Raw genomic sequence first — 18,802 nt, 5'->3', positions numbered from 1 at the left:
CTTCCTGCAGCCAAGCAAAATCCACATCAGATGCCCAAATCGTTTCCTTCAGTAGGTGTCTTTTGGCCGGTGAACGCACGTCATTTATATTTATTGTCGCAATACGGTTCGCATGGCGTTGAATCCCACTCTGTGTAGGCGCCGCAACATCATCTCCCTGCATCGGCGCTGGGGCTGAGTTATAAGACGTTCTCTCGCCCATCTCCCTTCACCTTCAGCAATAATTAGGCCGTCTTCGTGAGTGCCGGCTGCCTCTGTATGACGTCCGGCGCCTCCTCAATATCGTCATACCACATCTTTTCAGGCAGTGATATATTCGTGTCCATAGCCACAGCATCTGCGTCTGGGGAGCCAACTGGCTGTGATTCCTCTTCAGCATCACCACGTCCCGGTACCGTCAATGTGACAGACCGCTGCCGGTCTGATCGAACAGTTTCCATTGCCTCGTCCTGTGTCGTAGAGGCTGTTGTGTGGTCTTGGTCCACAGGCACATCGTCGTCGAGGCAAGGGGAGTCATCCCTAGGAGATGTCGTGCGATTCCGCCGTTTCCTCCTTTTCGGGGAACGTTGTTTGCGTGTCCTTCCTTCCGTGTCCTCAGATTGTAGGGAAGCACGTCTGCCCGACAAAAAAGCATCCGTAGGAACTGGAAGTGTTTCGAGTCCCATCGTTGTACTCGGCGGGAGTTCGGTCTAAACTGATGTTGTCGTCACAGAGTGCGTTCCAGACGAAACAGCATCCGTAGTAGCTGGAACTGCTTCGTGTACTATCGGTGTGCTTGGTGGGAGTTCGGTCTCATCTGATGTTGGCGCCGTAGATTGTATGCTCGATGGAGCAGCATCCTCTGTCATCCCGACGTCTGCGACAAGGTTTCGGAGAGCGCCATCTTGATCTTCCACCGGGGCTGTGTCCTTTCGGTCATCAGCGGACGCAGTGAGGGCTTCGGCATAGGTGATCGGTAGTACTGTCATCGCCGGCGACGGCTCCCGCACATCTGAAGGCAGTTGCGTAATCCGCCGTTGCATACAGTTCGACCTGAGGTGTCCCTCCTGGCCACAGCCAGAACATGTACGTGGTTGACCATCGTAAATCACCACCGCCCGACAACCACCAATTGTCAGATAGGACGGTACATGCTTCTGAAGATCAATAGTGATCTGTCGCACTCCGTTAAGAGCGGGGTACGTGGTGAATTGTGTCCTGCGTTCTGCTGTGTGATCATGTACCGTGCCGTATGGCTTAAAAGCCTCGATAACGTCGTCAGTCGGGAGATCAAATGGCAGCTCAAAAACCCACGTATTGTCCGTACACCCAGACCAGCATGTCCTACAGTAACCGTGCCGACATTCCCGTCACCGTGGCAAAATCGGAGATCTGCTTTTGTCGCCTGTAGAATTCTCTCACACGTCGCGTCATTTACCATCTTAATATACACCGTGGGACTAATGATGGACAGGTGAATTCCAACAATATCGTTTGGCGGTATCTTGACTTCCTCTCGAATGAATCGCTCCATTGCTAAAGCCTTTGGTCGTTCGTAGTCTTTGCAGAAAGTGAATCGTAATGTAGTCTTCCTGTACTTGTTCGCCATGATCGTTGTTACTAGCCCGCGCGCAGACTAAGTCCACAAGTTAACAAAACTCGCACACGCCGCACAGGCGGAAGTATCGGACCGCCGCTTCGCACGGCCGCTAGCGCCGAACTGAGACAAACTGAGCTACCGGGAGCGGACTTGGCTCATCAATGTAGAGGTCCCTTTTAGAGCTGGCCTTGCCATGTCGTTGCCAAGAAAATACGGCGACACTGTGCCCAGAAAAGGACGTGGAGCGCCGCTAGTTTCCTCTAAAGGATTATCAGCTCAGCTGATAAAATACTGGACAGCTCGTTGAAAGAGTCCACTAGCACTGTGGAGATGTAGACTGGTGGGAACTGGTACGGGCCGATCACGCGACCGCCTGTGGACATTTACATCTACATGCTACACAAGCCAGCATACGGTGCACACGCTGTGTACTGGGCCCCTGCTAGTCATTCCCTCTCCTGTTGCACTCGCAAAGACAGCGAGGGAAAGACGACTGTCTATATGCCTCTGTACGGACCCTCTTATCTTGTCTTCGTAGTCCTTAAACGAAATGCTCCCTGGCGGCAGTAAGATCGTTCTGCAGCCAGCTTCAAATTCCGGTTCTCTAGCCTCTGTCAATAGTGGAAAGATAATTACATCCAGACCCTAAGCTGCCGACGTCAACAGTGCAAGACGTGGTGGTCTCCTGACCTTCATTGCTTACATATTCCGCCCTCACAATCATATTCCGCACATCGAGACACTTCATTCGAACCGAACTCGATAAGATAAAGTCAAAGTTGTATGAATTCATGGGGTTGAAATACTCGAGGCTGGCGTACACACATACATTCCAGACACGACGGTCACAGGAGCTTTAGGTTCAAGAGAGGCAGACCACACACCGGGAGGCCGGTCCCTTCAGAGGACAAGTCAACCTCGGCCGCCCTTGGAGCAGACAGCGTGTGCCCGAGTGAAAGGGGGAAGGGCCCTGTGTTCTGCTTAAAAGCAAATTCCGCTACATTGTGTGGGAGCGCCCAACCTACTCATTCTTTACACATAGCACGCAGTTTCAGAGATTTTCACAGGGAGACAGCAAACGCCAAACGCCGATACTACAGATTTCCGGATTGGTCGCATTAAACCAAACGTCATTCTCCCGTTTTGGAAGAGCAATGCTGATTGGCAGACGATATTTCTGACGCCTTGAGCTGAAGGAGTAATGGAAGAGACCGAAAGACATACCCCTTCACGTCTGGCGTGGAGAGGCGCCGTTCCGTTGTCGCTCTTGGAACGAGGATCAAGTCTCTCTTGAGTACTTCACTGGGAGAGCACCTCAGTCGAGAGCGAATCGAAGTGCGACTCTATATTGAGTCCTTGCGATTAAGTGTTTTCACTGTGTTGGCCGACACACTTATTGTGCGGTGTGAACAGACCGAATTATAGTTAAACGCCTGCGAGCGAATTTTTGAGTGGCATCACAGTGGACTGGTTATCTGACCGGTGTACCACGCCAATAGTTTGACTAGCAGCGAATAGGAGTCCCTGGCTTCATCAAGGCGTAGGGAGAGTTTTACTGGCGGAGGTCAATCCAGATAGAACGAGAGTTATCTTATTTGTCAGCAGCGAGCGGCGCAGACAGCAGTCATCGCAGCTTACGCTATTGTGCGCTACAGCTCTTGCGAGCCCCATATTTCCTCCACAACAGTACACTTCACTGCATTTCACGCACGACAGCCTCGACCGTACCTAGCAACATTCTAAAGGATAATTATTGAAGTTGAGTAGCAGCGCTTCTAAGCCATTCTGCCAAGTCAATAACAATCTTAAACTTTGTATAGAAATTTCATTTGCGAATCCTATCCTTGAGAGGTAACTTGATATTCCGAAAAGAACCAGGATATAACTTGTTCAATTCGTAACTAAAAGTGCCATTCCGATTTCTCAGAGTTGTTGCAAAATAAATAATAATTTTCATTAGTTTTATGTTTTTCTTACACTAACTAGCACTACTCCAGTACCCAAGTATCCCACTAGTTACGTAAGAAATCTTTTTGTGTAATTTCCTTACAGTGGACGACTCCAGAAGATATTTATTGATGAAAGTTTTTCAGGCATTTCTCTTTAGAACGTTAGGAGCGTCTGTCTGACTTCTGTAGTAGTGTGGGGGTGGAAATTGCATCTTGCAGGAGCCACAGGGTAAAGGGTACATCACACATTAATCCGTTGCACAGAATAACAGAATAGCAGATCAACCCCACCACACAACGGGGCAGTTGAAAATGTGTGCCCCGACCGGGACTCGAGCCGGGGATCTCCTGCTTGCGTGGCAGACGATCTATCCATCTGAGCCACCGAGGTCATAGAGGATAGTGCGACTGCAGGGATTTATCCCTTGCACGCTCCCGGTGAGACCCACATTCCCAACTTAATCGCCACACACTACGTTTGTACTGTGTAGATACCATCTTGATATTTGGCGATAGAGTTCCTCGAAGAAAATGTCGCCTTCCTTCCAGGGCTTCCTGCCTGAAATCCTGAAGCATCCCTGTAATACTTGCGAGTTTGTCAAACCTGTCACTAACAAAGCTGGCAGCCCACCACTGAATTGCTCCGTTGTCATCCTTCAGTCCCACCTGGTGTGGACCCGAAACACTCTAGCGGTACTACAGCACTGGTCCCGCTGTCTCCTTTATGAATCAAACACACTTTCCAAGAATTCTCCCAATCAACCGATATCCAGCATTCGCATTATCTACTACAATTCTTGCATGATCGTTCCATTTCATAACACTTCGCAACGTTACGCCCGGATACACTATGGGATCAAAAGTATCCGGACACCTTGCTGAAAATGACTTACAACTTCGTGACGCCCTCCATCGGTAATGCTGGAATTCAGTGTAGTGTTGGCCCTCCCCTAACCTTGATGACAGCTTCCACTTCCCAGGCATACGTTCAGTTAGGTGCTGAAAGGTTTCTTGGGGAATGGCAGCCCATTCTTCACGGAGTGCTGCACTGAGGAGAGCTATTGATGTTGGTCGGTCAGGCCTGGCACGAAGAAGCGGTTCCAAAACTTCCCAAAGGTGTTATATAGGGTTCAGGTCAGGACTCTGTGCAGACCAGTCCGTTACAGGGATGTTATTGTCGTGTAACCACTCTGCCGCAAGCCGTGCATTATGAACAGGTGGTTGATCGTGTTGAAAGATGCAATCGCCATCCCCGAATTGCTCTTCAACAGTGGGAAGCAAGAAAGTGCTTAAAACATCAATGTAGGGTTGAGCTGTGATAGTGCCACGCAAAACGACAACGGGTGCAAGCCCCCTCCATGAAAGCATGACAACACCATAACACCAGCGCATCCGAATTTTACTGTTGGCGCTACAAATGCTGGCAGATAACGTTCAGTGGGCATTCCCCATGCCCACACCCTGCCATCGGATCGCCACATTGTGTACCGTGATTTGTCACTCCACGCCGGCCAGAGTGACCGAGCGGTTCTAGGCGCTACAGTCTGGAACTGCGCGACTGCTACGGTCGCAGGTTCGAATCCTGCCTTGGGCATGCATGTGTGTGATGTCCTTAGGTTAGTTAGGTTTAAGTAGTTCTAAGTTCTAGGGCACTGATGACCACAGCAGTTAAGTCCCATAGTGCTCAGAGCCATTTGAACCATTTTTTTGTCACTCCACACAACGTTATTCCACTGTTCGGTTGTCCAATGTTTACACTCATTACACCAAGCGTGGCGTCGTTTGCCATTTATCGGCGTGATGTGTGGCTTATGAGCAGCTGCTCAACCATGAAATTAAAGTTTTCTCACTTCCTACCTAACTGTCATAGTACTTGCAATGGATGCTGATGCAGTTTGGAATTCCTTTGTCGCGGTCTGGATAGATAGGATTCTCTTCAACTGCTGGCGGTCTCTGTCAGTCAACAGAAGAGATCTCCCTTTATGCTTTTGTGCTATACGTGTCCCTTCGCGTTTGTATTTCTCCATCACATCGGAAACAGCGGACTTAGGGATGTTTAGGAGTGTTGGAAATCTCGCGAGCAGACGTATGACACAAGTGACACCCAATCAGTTGACGACGTGAAGTCCGTGAAATTGGCAGACCGCCCCATTCTGCTCTCTCACGATGTCTACTGACTACTGAGGTCGCTGATATGGACTACCTGGCAGTAGGTGGCAGCACAGTGCACCTAATATGAGAAACGTATGTTTTTGGGAGTGTCCGGATTCTTTTGATCACATAGTGTAAGTACGTGGCTTGATGGACAATCAGGGTCCCTTATGCACCTAGACTGGTAGTCTAAACCATTCATTCTTAATCCCACAGGAAACGTCCTGTAATGTCCGTAGGAATGTACACACGCCCAATATTTCTTAGATCTGTGGGATCTGATCCTTAATGAGTGGTTTAGCTGGATAAGGCGTACCTGAAAAATATTTGCGAACTTTCTTGCTCGCAGAATTGAGGTCATTGTCAAGGGAAGAGGGGGTGCTACACAGTATTAGCGTCATGTCTGTTAGGAGTAGCTGATTTTGTACTGTTTGCTTCTGTGTTTCCAGTGTGCAAGGAATCGAGATGGGAAGTCAGAGCAGGCGAAATTTTCTTTACTCTTTTTCTCAGAAGAGTCCACCTCCGTAGACGAGGTCACTCATGCCCACCTGCGTGCTGGCACTCGTGTCGGTGGTAAGTTGAATCCTGTTGATGGAAAACTATTACCACCAGTATTTACACGGCCAGGGGAGCAGAGATGGTGGCTCAAAGAATGTCAAATCAAACATCTTTTAGCTGTCTAAATTTGCAAACATTTTATTGGGCTACCAGTTTCGGCGATGTATCATGCCATAGTCAGGCCCCCTGACCGACGTGTAGAAAGATTCCAACATCGATCCCAGTCAAAATAGGGGCCAGCACTCAAAGACTGGTGTCTGTAAATTTTTGATACAGCGATGACTTCAACATTATCAGAGCATTCTCAGAAAAACCCGCCTCCATAGACGAGGTCACTAACGCTCATCTGCGGAGTGGCACGCGACTCGGTGGTAAGCCAGTTCGAATCATGGTGGTGGAAATTTTTCACTGCCAGTATTTATATAGATAGGAGGCAGGGATGGTGCCTTAATGAATGACGGTGATGACGATGATGTTTAAGTGATGGCTGTATCAAAAATCTACAGATACCAGTCTCTGAATGCTGGCCCCTATTTTGACCAGAACTGAGACTGGAATCTTCCTACACGTAATAAGATGGCGTAATATATAACCGAAACAGATAGCCCACAAAATAACAGTTTGGAAATTTGGAGGCCTGAAAGATGAACAGCCGAGGCCCCGCAACCATATGGACATACGATGGTGTACAGTTTCTGATGACCAGTGTTTACGCTGATATCCTGGATTAAATTCTAAACCTCTCAAGGAATCTCATGAAATGAGGGGATGTGGCACTGTTGATCCATTAATCGACTGGGGCCTTTAGACGTGGTGGTCCCTTTGGTAGTGTCTCAGACCAGCAGGCTATGTGCTGGCTCAACAAAAACACAGTGCAGTGTACAAACAATTATCAGAGTCATCGACACGGCACGATGCGCACTTGACATGCTATAAAACATCGGAGGAAGGGAAAGGCGAACCACATCTACACGGCACTTGCCTACAATAACGACGAAGGACTACTGTATTTTCTCCTCTACACTCAGACCTCGAGTATAGGACTGCTTTTCATCTCAGAAAAAATAAGTTTGGTGACACATTATGAAATATCTTTTTGAAACTCACACATAACATACATACATACACACACAGAGAGAGAGAGAGAGAGAGAGAGAGAGAGAGAGGTGCATACACTGTTGACACTGAAATGTGGCGCGGTACCTCTTCTGTACGGCCGAATAGGGCGCTCTCCTGCAGTAGCCTGTCAGGCTGCTTCCTGAGGAACTCCACCAGCTCCTTGGAGTCCTGCGTCTTCAGGCCGAGGTGCTCTCCCAGTAAGAAGGACCTCGCACGCACGTCTTTCGTGAACGCCCCATCTCCGGTCGCCACTCCACTCTGGGCGATGGCTCTCCGGAACAGACCTGCCATACCGAAAGCTGCTAAAGTGACCTTACGTTTACATTTATGTATCTACATCTACAGTTGCATTTATAGACACATCTGCATCACCATCTACATCCACATTTACATTTACATCTGCATCTACAGTTGGATTTATAGATACATCTGTATCACCATCTACATCTACAGCTACATCTCCATCTATATTGTAAGGTGTCAGGCAAATCCAATACCATGAAAACCCTGACATGATAGCAAATCCGGCAATATGTCACATAGCTGTGAATAAATCCTGACATTAAATTAACCAAAGTAATACGATCAACGAGTGAGCAAATGGAATACCACAGACTAACACAAGAACGCCTAAATGCATGTCATACCTTCCCACCGTGAGACAGACGCAGTTCCGAGGGGAAAAACGAGAACAGAAGCCGACCGCCAAGACCACCTCCAGCCCATGTTAAAAGATAGAGCTCTCCAGAAGAACAGTATAGATCTTACGATAACACTAAAAGGACCACACCAGCTGCAAGTTTTAGTGTGAGACTGTACGCATCTCTGTTACGTAGCAAACATTAAAAACATTGCCCCACTATGAAAAGTATAACGTTTCTCATTGGACAGACAGAATTTTTGTAGGCGGAGCTTAAGGTTAACATTGAGACCCTGATTGGTCAGTTGAAAACACAGCCAGATAGCTTTTCTTAAACGAGCTTCGGTAAATTGTAGTAAGGAGAAGTTAGAGAGGAGTTTCTTCCGAGATGGCGACGTGTGTGGAGCTGCGCCGCCCGGCGCCCCCTGACGCTGCCTAACCAACGACAAGGTAATGAACGCACACGATGCCGCATTAGAGTCATAAGGCTTCACTCAGAACTGCAGAAGTCTCATCTGTTACATCCCCTTTCTACGTAATACTAGTGTCGATCGTCAATTAAACTTCGTGGTATTCACATTTGCTATTAGAAGTTAAAATCTGAAACGCGATGATTTTTCTGTTATATAATTATTGAGAAGCCACATCACCCACTGTAATTTACGACAAGTTAAATAAGTAACTAAAGATAATTGAGGGTCACTGTAGACCATTTTGATAGTTTTCTCTTTTATGAAACTTAACTTAAACCTAGATTACAGATGTGATAAGGCAAAGGTCATCCTTCGATCCATTATAGAACTTAGAAACCCATTCAGGGAATATTCGTTCACATTTTTGTTGAACGCAGTTGGTTTTTATCAACCTGTATTAAAATATTTCCTTCTATCAATAGTGCAATTTATAAACAATGTTTTGTGAGTAGAATAAATACTACTTTCTCGACGTTATTTTATCAGCTAACTAAAAATAGAAAAGCCTTGAACGCCTTCCACTAAATTTAGTTAGTATTAAGATTCTTTTACAGGGAGTGCAGTGGAGCTGAGGCTGAAATCATTAAGTATTTGATTATATCATCGCTAGTCTCACTGAACTCTACTGAACTCTACATGTCATGTGTGGTCTGGCGTCTCCTTACCAGCAACAGGTCCCAGGTTCAAACTAATCAATTCCCTAAAAAACACGCTCAGAGCGTCGTTGCGCGAAAGTGGTAGGGAGACACGACTTAGATCAAACAGACACCACGCAGAATGTTAGAACATATACATCTGTATCTACAATAATATCTGCATCTACATCTGCATCTGCATCACTATCTGCACGTATATTTACATCTGCATCTGTGTCTGCACCTGCACTTGCATGGAAATCTACATCTACTTTTAAATCTGCATCTACAGCTAAATCTACATGTGCACCACATAATCTGCCTTTGCAGCTGTGTCTACAGCAAAGTGTTTGATGCTTTCTACCGCTGCTGGTCATTCCGTTTCCTATTCCAATGCCGGCCGGAGTGGCCGAGCGGTTCTAGGCGCTTCAGTCTGGAACCGCGCGACCGCTACGGTCGCAGGTTCGAATCCTGCCTTGGGCATGAATGTGTGTGATGTTCTTAGGTTAGTTAGGTTTAAGTAGTTCTAAGTTCTAGTGGATTGATGACCTCAGATGTTGCCCCATAGTGCTCAGAGCCATTTGAACCATTTGAACCTATTCCACTCCCGAAGGAAGCGAGAGACAAGTTGTAGCCAGTATGGCTAGGACCCTAATCTCCTTTGTATTGTATTGTAGGTCGACGACTACAGCAGTCCACATCAGCCCCCCGCCGCTCCACAACGACTCACTCTTTCAGGATTATTGTGAAGTTTAGCCCCCGGTGGACCCCCCCCCCCCCCCCCCTCCTAAGCAACGTCTCACACCAGACAAGTGTAACCCCTATGTTTCCGTTGTAGAGTAAAGGTGGTGTACGCGCACGTGGAGAACTTTTTTGCTCAGCAATCGCCGACATAGTGTAGCTGAGGCGGAATAAGGGGAACCAGCCCACATTCGCTGAGGCAGATGGAAAACCGCCTAAAAACCATCCACAGACTGGCCGGCTCACCGGACCTCGACGCAAGTCCGCCGGGGACCAGGTGCTCCTTCCCAAGCCGGAAAGCTGTGCGCTAGACCGCTCAGCTAACTGGGCGGGCGTAATCTCCCTTACTTTGTCCTTAAGCGAGATGCACTTAGAAGGCAATGGAATCTGTTTGCGCTCTGCCACGAGTGCTGGTTTTCTGAACTTCCTGAACAGCTTTATGCGGGCAGTGCTTCACAGCACTCAAATAAGTCAGAGAAGAATTTTTAAACTTGCAAAAGCTGTTATATTAATCATTTTTATGATTTTAGATTAGTTTCTATTTTTAATCACTATTAGTGCAGAAATACATGAAATGGGGAGACGATTTATTGCCACAAAAAGTATGTACAAAGCCAGATTCAGCTAAGCAGTTCACTGCAGATATTTTCGGAACGTTTTGTGATACTGTAATTGTATTTCCACTGAGATGATCTGTGAGAGAGTCCTTACTGAATCGCGTATAATCTATTATAGCTATGTTAATTACACAAATATCGGTATCAACTTCGCTTTTTCAAATCGAACTATGGTAATTTATGCTGCTAGTATGTAGTCTATAAAAAGAAAAATTCAGTGGCGTTCCAGTCTTCAAAATCTGATTACAAGTTTCGGAAAAATTACAAAATTTAGAACTTAGGAATTATTTATTTTGAAAATGAAACTGGTTGCTGTCTTATACGGAATTTCGTGAGTTCATATCCAAAAAAGGAAATGCGTTATGTCGTATATGGAAGATACAGCTTTGCACCGTCGCAATACCAATATAAAAGGAGAATCCAGGAAATGTAGCTTTCATTCTGTTTGTGCCGTGTACGTGTCGAGTGATATTTAATAATTTCTATTGAAATGCTCGAAAAATAAAGCGGATAAATTCAAAGCGCAGTGCATAGCTAAAGATAATGCACATCAAAACAGGACCTTGACATCGTTGCTCATAGAAGTAATCTGAAAACGAATGTCAGAGCGAAGACTCAAAATGTACGAGGAAACAATTCCTGAAAACTTATCGAAAATAGAAGTTAACAAAAGCACACACGTGAAATAAAACCCCTATTCAATAAACCACTATAAATTAATAGCACCTACTATCGCTATAAACATAGATTACTGCAATCATACGGCAGCCATAGATGTACGCGCAAACAAATAATGTATAGATCATCTGTATAACAGTGCTTATATTTGATAAGCGTATGACATCGTAGCTCCATAACTGTCAGATTACCGTCATTACGTATTAATTACTAACTTAATTCAATAAATATAGACCGACAGTCAAAACACAGTTGGCAACGATGTAATGTGTATGCCACTACAGAGAGACAATAATGTAAGTAAGTAGCAATCCATGCTCAATGTTCTACCATAACATAAATATGTACACTCAAGCGCAAAGAAGTGGTATAGGCATGCGTATTGAAATACAGAGATACGTAAACAGGCAGAATATGACGCTGCGGTCGGCAGCGCATATACAGGGTGGTCCATTCATCGTGACTGGGCCAAATATCTCACGAAATAAGCATCAAACGAAAAAACTACAAAGAACGAAACTCGTCTAGCTTGAAGGGGGAAACCAGATGGCGCTATGGTCGGCCCGCTAGATGGCGCTGCCGTAGGTCAAACGGGTATCAACTGCGTTTTTTTAAATGGGGACACCCATGTTTTATTACATATTCGTGTGGAAGAAATATCAATGTTTTACTTGGACCACTTTTTTCGCTTTGTGATAGATGACCCTCTAATAGTTACAAACGTGTAAGTACGTGATATCACGTAACATTCCGCCAGTGCAGAAGGTATCTGCTTAGTGATACATTACCCGCGTTAAAATGGACCGTTTACCAATTTCGGAAAAGGTAGATATCGTGTTGATCTATGGCTATTGTGATCAAAATGCCTAACGGGTGTGTGCTATGTATGCTGCTCGGTATCCTGGACCACATCATCCAAGTGTCCGGACCGTTCGCCGGATAGTTACGTTATTTAAGGAAACAGGAAGTGTTCAGCCACATGTGAAACGTCAGCCACGACCTGCAACAAATGATGATGCCCAGCTAAGTGTTTTAGCTGCTGTCGCGGCTAATCCGCACATCAGTAGCAGACGTATTGGGGAATCTCAAAAACGTCGGTGTTGAGAATGCTACATCAACATCGAATGCACCCGTTCCATTTTTCTATGCACCAGGAATTGCATGGCGACGACTTTGAACGTCGTGTACAGTTCTGCCACTGGGCACAAGAGGAATTACGGGACAATGACAGATTTTTTGCAAGCGTTCTATTTAGCGCCGAAGCGTCATTCACCAACGGCGGTAACGTAAACTGGCATGATATGCACTATTGGGCAACGGAAAATCCACGATGGCTGCGACAAGTGGAACATCAGCGAGCTTGGCGGGTTAATGCATGGTGCGGCATTATGGGTGGAAGGATAATTGGCCCCCATTTTATCGATGGCAGTCTAAATGGTGCAATGTATGCTGATTTACTACGTAATGTTCTATCGATGCTACTACAAGATGTTTCACTACATGACAGAATGGCTATCTACTTCCGATGTGATGGATGTCCGGCACATAGCTCGCGTGCGGTTGAAGCGATATTGAATAGCATATTTCAAAACAGGTGGATTGGTCGTCGAAGCACCGTACCGTGGCCCGCACGTTCACCGGATCTGACGTCCCCGGATTTCTTTCTGTGGGGAAGTTGAATGATATTTGCTATCGTGATCCACCGACAACGCCTGACAACATACGTCAGCGCATTGTCAATGCATGTGAGAACACCACAGAAGGCGAACTACTCGCTGTTGAGACGAATGTCGTTAGACGTATTGCCAAATGCACTGAGGTTGACGGACTTCATTTTGAGCATTTATTGCATTAATGTGGTATTTACAGATACTCGCGCTGTAACAGCATGCGTTTTCAGAAATGATAAGTTCACAAAGGTACATGTATCACATTGGAACAACCGAAAAAAAATGTTCAAACGCACCTACGTTCTGTATTTTAATTTAAAAAACCTACCTGTTACCAACTGTTGGTCTAAAATTGTGAGCCATATGTTTGTGACTATTACAGCGCCATCTATCACAAAGCGAAAAAAGTGGTCCAACTTAAACATTCATATTTCTTTACGTACCACGCGAATATGTAATAAAAAATGGGGGTTCCTATTTGAAAAAAAAGCAGTTGAGATCCGTTTGATTTAGGGCAACGCCATCTAGCGGGCCAACCATAGCGCCATCTGGTTTCCCCCTTAAAGGTAGACTACTTTCTTTCTTTGTAGTTTTTTCTTTTGACGCTTATTTCGTGAGATATTTGGCACGGTCACGATGAATGGACCACCCTGTATAAGACAACAAGTGTCTGGCGTAATTGTTAGATCTGTTACTGCCGCTACAATGGCACATTATCACGATTAAAGTTAGTTTGGTGTTAAAGTCAGTGCACGAGCGATGGGACACAGCATCTGCTAGGTAGCGATAAAGTGGGAATTTTCCCGCACGACCATTTCACGAGTGCCCCGTGAATATCAGGAATCCGGTGAAACATCAGATCGATTTCGCTGTGGCCAGAAATAGATCCTGCAACAACGCGACCAATGACGGCTGAAGAGAATCGTTCAACGTGACAGAAGTGCAACCCTTCCGCAAATTGCTGCAGATATCACTACTGGGCGTGTCGGCGTGCGAACCATTCTACGAAACATCATCGATATGGGCTTTCAGAACCGAAGGACCACTGGTGTGCCCTTGATAACTGCACGACACAAAGCTTTATGCCTCGCCTGGGTCTGTCAATACCGACATTGGACTCTTGATGACTGGAAACATGTTCCCTCGTGGGACGAGTCTCGTTTCAAATTGTATCGAACAGATAGACGTGAAAGGGTATGGAGACAACTTCATGAATCGATGGACCCTGAATGTCAGCAGGCGGCTGTTCAAGCTGGCTCTGTTATGGCGTGGGCCGTGTGCAGTTGGAATGATATGGGATCCTTGATTCGCTTAGATACGACTCTGACAGGTGACAGGTACGTAAGCATCCCGGCTGATCACCTGCACTCATTCGTGTCCATTGTGCATTTCGATGGACTTGCGCAATTCCAGCAGGGCAATGCGACACCCCAGACGTCCATAATTGCTACAGAGTGGCTCCAGGAACACTATTCTGAGTTTAAACACTTCCGATAGCCACCAAACTCTGCAGACATTAACGTTATTGAGCAAATCTGAGATGCCTTGCAAAGTGCTGTTCAGAAGAGATCTTTGCCCCCTCGTACTCTACGACACCCTGCAGGATTCATGGTGTCAGTTCCCTCCATCACTACTTCGAGTCCACGCCACGTCGTGTTGCGGCATTTCTGCGTGCTCGCGGGTGCCCTACACGATATTAGGTAGGTGTACTACTTTCTTTAGCTCTTCAGTGTACATTGAAAGTGTCACTCATATTTACAGCTGGTCAGTTGATAACGGCAACAATAATCGAAACGGATCTGTAGTAAAAGCGAAAGAAATATAAATATCACACAGCAGAGAGTCTGGACAAGCGTTATGCAAGTGTGTTTTCGTAGTAGTAGGTGTGATATCTCATACTGACTCTGATGGCGGAAATCAATTCCGATTGCAATGAAAGTTTATGCATTGAATGCCCGTTATGTGTTCAACATTTTCATGATGTTTGAGAAGTATAGGACTGGTGCTTGATGGTGTAACGTTTCCCATTTTCGTCAGTGTATATCGTGAAACCCAGGCGCTTGGTTGAGACGGCTGGCAGGTTCTGCCTCTATTTTGATGGACACGGACAATCTACCACATTCTTGGTAATATTTGTCGATCTGATGATGATTTAAGATCGAAACTAGTCGAAAAAACATAAATTCTTACTATAACAGTTTTCGCTGATTTTAAGATGTCCGATTCCTCACAAGGGAAAATCCCCATTGCAACCCCCTCAGATTTAGTGGTAAGATTGCCCATCGGATAACCCATAAAAATGTGCACAGATCAAGCATGAAGCCAGGAAGAAGGTGTACTGAACTATGAAAAGAAAACCAAAATATAAACAGTGAGCGGTCCAAGAACAACAAGTGCGATAAAGAGCAACCTGACACAGCAATGGTGTCACGGGGAAGTGGTCATGGTGTTTTTTTTCATTTTTTTTCATTTTGTTCGGTATTGTTTGTTGCGTTTGGTCTGGGCGGATGTCACAATACATCCTTTCAAGTTAATCGTTGATTCCGTTACTCAGTTTTTTTTTATTACAGAGAAATGATGAAGGACACACAACACCAATCTGGTATCGTAGCACTCTCTGCACGAACGTACTAATACAATGCGAATCCTGTTCGCTAATGTCCGCTTTCCTCAACGCTATGAACGTCCCGTCGTTGAAATGTTTGTTCTCTTTCTGTAGTCTTGGCAGTTGCCATACTATACATTGGTTACAGAATATGAGTCATGTGGTTAGAATACGTTTCCGTCGCAAGCAAACGTGATGAATAGTGAGAGCAGCGAGATAACATATAGACGTCTCACAGAAATGGAAACAACAAATAAATGGGTGTGAACTATGTTACAACAAAGGAATTCAAGTGTCACGACTTCCAAAACGGTACGCAACTTCAAAAACGCTAAAGACATATATTTTGACAGAGCACAGAGAAACTGTGTGATTGCGAAACTGTTGCGTTCATTTCCTGCGGCTTACGTGACGAACTATTATGTTTTCATCATTTCCTTGGGAGTGATCACATTCGCATTCATAAAAACACCTACACTGGGCAAGGAGGTGTATCTCACTCTCTTACCAGTCGTACAAATTAGTTGCGTCGGTAAGAGGTTCCTATGTACTGCCAGTAGTGCCTTGCGTGACACACCAGACGTGTTTTCTGGTGGAGGATTCGTTTCACATGTCGTCTTGTGGTCAAACGTTTGTGGTTCCCATTCGAAAGCCGCTTCCTTTCGGCTGCTAATAGAGTAGTTGTGCAGAATCAACTGTCATTATAGGTCCGTATCGTAGACCTCGCTGTTGCAAATGGACGTTACACCACGACACACACACAAATTTGAATAAAGCTCGGCCGCGTAGCAGTCCAACGCCATAACCACTTAACCACTACGCCATTTCTGCTCCCCGCTGCTCATACTGAACTTTTTGTTCTTGGACCGTTCCCTGTTTCTATTTTCCTTTCTTTTTTACAGTTCAGTACACATTCACCCTCTTTTCATGCTCGATATGTGTACAGTTTTTGACGGTCTGTTCACTGGGCTCTCTTACCACTAAACCTGAGTGGGATACGATGGGGAGTTTCCCTCATTAGTAGCGTTTCGGGAAAAGATGGAGTTCTTTCCTTCAAGGATTCCATTGTAAGCCCACGGCTCGTTTCTGTGCCACTCTCGCACTGAAATAAAGGCGTCTCGAAACCACCAGCAGCTGCTCAACGTGTGTTCATCTAGGGACAGTTTCGGTCAAGCGACTGTCATTCAGTCACAGGTTAAACGGAGAGTCCTTAGTGTCAAGTAAGTAATTATTGTCAGTTGCAACATCTGTCACTTACACATGCATATATTGTTGTGTCGGTAGCTGGGCCGACACCGTGAAGTTGAGATGGCTGAAAAGGCAAGCTAGACTAACGCAGACGGGCGTGAAGTACTGGAACAGGATACGTAATTAATGTTAGGAAGAAAAGTACGGAGCAGGTTTAATACTTAACTTTACTCAGTCATGGTGGTACATCGATCTTGACGATACACAGGAGACTTTAAGTACAATCACTGTATGGCTAATGGCGCCTTGCTAGTTCGTAGCCATTAACTTAGCTGATGGCTATTCTGTCTCTCGGCTAATGAGAGAGAAGGCTTCGTACATCTGGTCGGTAGCTAGGTTCTCGTACAACTGGGGCGAGTGCTCTCTCGTATCACGAGACCTGCCTTGGTGGTGGCGCTAGGTCTGCGATTACACAGTGGCGACACGCGGGTCCGACATGTACTAAATGGACCGCGGCCGATTTAAGCTACCACCTAGCAAGTGTGGTGTCTGGCGGTGACACCACATATATTATCTTACTCTATCTGATAAAAAGTACCAACCGCCCTGCCGCAGTTGTAACACCGGTTCCTGACAGATCACCGGAGTTAAGCGCTGTCGGGCTGGGCTATCACTTGGATGGGTGACCATCCGGTCTGCCGAACGCTGTTGGCAAGCGGGGTGCACTCGGCCCTTGTGAGGCAAACTGAAGAGCTACTTGATTGAGAAATAGCGGCTCCGGTCTCGTAAACTGGCATACGGCCGGGAGAGCGGTGTGCTGACCACATGCCCCTCCATATCCGCATCCAGTCGCGCCTATGGACTGAGGACGACACGGCGGGCGATCGGTACCGTTGGGCCTTCATGGCCTGTTCGGGAGGAGTTTAGTTAGTTTCTCGATAAAAAGTATTCGGACATATCTTATTTGATACTAATATGGGACGTATGAAGGCATGAATTCTATTGGGGGAGGGTGGGGGGTGGCACTGTTAGTGAGGTGTCTAAATGTCTGCGGAGGAATGGCATGCCATTCTTCCTGAAGAGCAGCAACCAGAGAATGTAGTGGTGTTGGACGAAGGGTTTCTCAGCACAGACAGCGTTTAACCCTTCCTAAAGGTATTCACGAGGAGACATCCACAGCGGTACAATTGACTTCTTGAAACCGAATATACGGTAATGTAGGTAAAGATCCCAGGTATCAGGTCCTGCAGCCACTCATCTTGGTGCGCCTTCGTTTGAGAGTATTTGACGAAAAAAGTTTAGGAATTTTGCATGGTGCTCAATACCGTTAAAAAAGGCAAACTATACAGGGTGTTACGAAAAGGTACGGCCAAACTTTCAGGAAACATTCCTCACACACAAAGAAAGAAAATATGTTATGTGGACATGTGACCGGAAACGCTTACTTTCCATGTTAGAGCTCATTTTATTACTTCTCTTCAAAACACATTAATCATGGAATGGAAACACACAGCAACAGAACGTACAAGCGTGACTTCAAACACTTTGTTACAGGAAATGTTCAAAATGTCCTCCGTTAGCGAGGATACATGAATCCACCCTCCGTCGCATGGAATCCCTGATGCGCTGATGCAGCCCTGGAGAATGGCGTATTGTATCACAGCCGTCCACAATACGAGCACGAAGAGTCTCAACATTTGGTACCGGGGTTGCGTAGACGAGAGCTTTCAAATGCCCCCATAAATGAAAGTCAACAGGGTTGAGGTCAGGAGAGCGTGGAGGCCATGGAATTGGTCCGTCTCTACCAATCCATCGGTCACCGAATCTGTTGTTGAGAAGCGTACGAACACTTGGACTGAAATGTGCAGGAGCTCCATCGTGCATGAAGTCGCAATGTCAACACAAGCATCGAAGTCAACATTATCTTCCTTCAATTGGACCAACTGGCGCTGAATCGAGGAAGTACAGTACATACTGACGAAACTAAAATGAACTCTAACATGGAAATTAATCGTTTCCGGACACATGTCCACATAACATCTTTTCTTTATTTGTGTGTGAGGAATGTTTCCTGAAAGTTTGGCCGTACCTTTTTGTAACACCCTGTATAGTCTGCTTGAGTGGTGTAATGGATAGGAAAAAAAAAAAAAATACGATAATAACTCCACATGCAAGATGTTGTGAGTTCGAATCTCGTCA

General features: G+C 45.9%; 1 protein-coding gene across 1 annotated transcript in view; it reads right to left on the bottom strand.

Annotated features, from left to right (window-relative positions):
• Positions 1–18,802, bottom strand: part of LOC126424927 (juvenile hormone esterase-like) — a 148,084-nt gene that overhangs the window by 57,241 nt on the left and 72,041 nt on the right. Inside the window, exon 5 of the mRNA XM_050087771.1 lies at positions 7,441–7,640. Coding sequence (XP_049943728.1) covers positions 7,441–7,640 — 200 coding nt within the window. The remainder of the gene's footprint in view (positions 1–7,440; positions 7,641–18,802) is intronic.

This window comes from Schistocerca serialis, chromosome 10 (assembly GCF_023864345.2).
Source record: "Schistocerca serialis cubense isolate TAMUIC-IGC-003099 chromosome 10, iqSchSeri2.2, whole genome shotgun sequence".
Taxonomy (NCBI): domain Eukaryota; kingdom Metazoa; phylum Arthropoda; class Insecta; order Orthoptera; family Acrididae; genus Schistocerca; species Schistocerca serialis.
The sequence above is the reverse complement of the archived record's forward strand: the minus strand, read 5'-3'. Positions and strand labels throughout refer to the sequence as shown.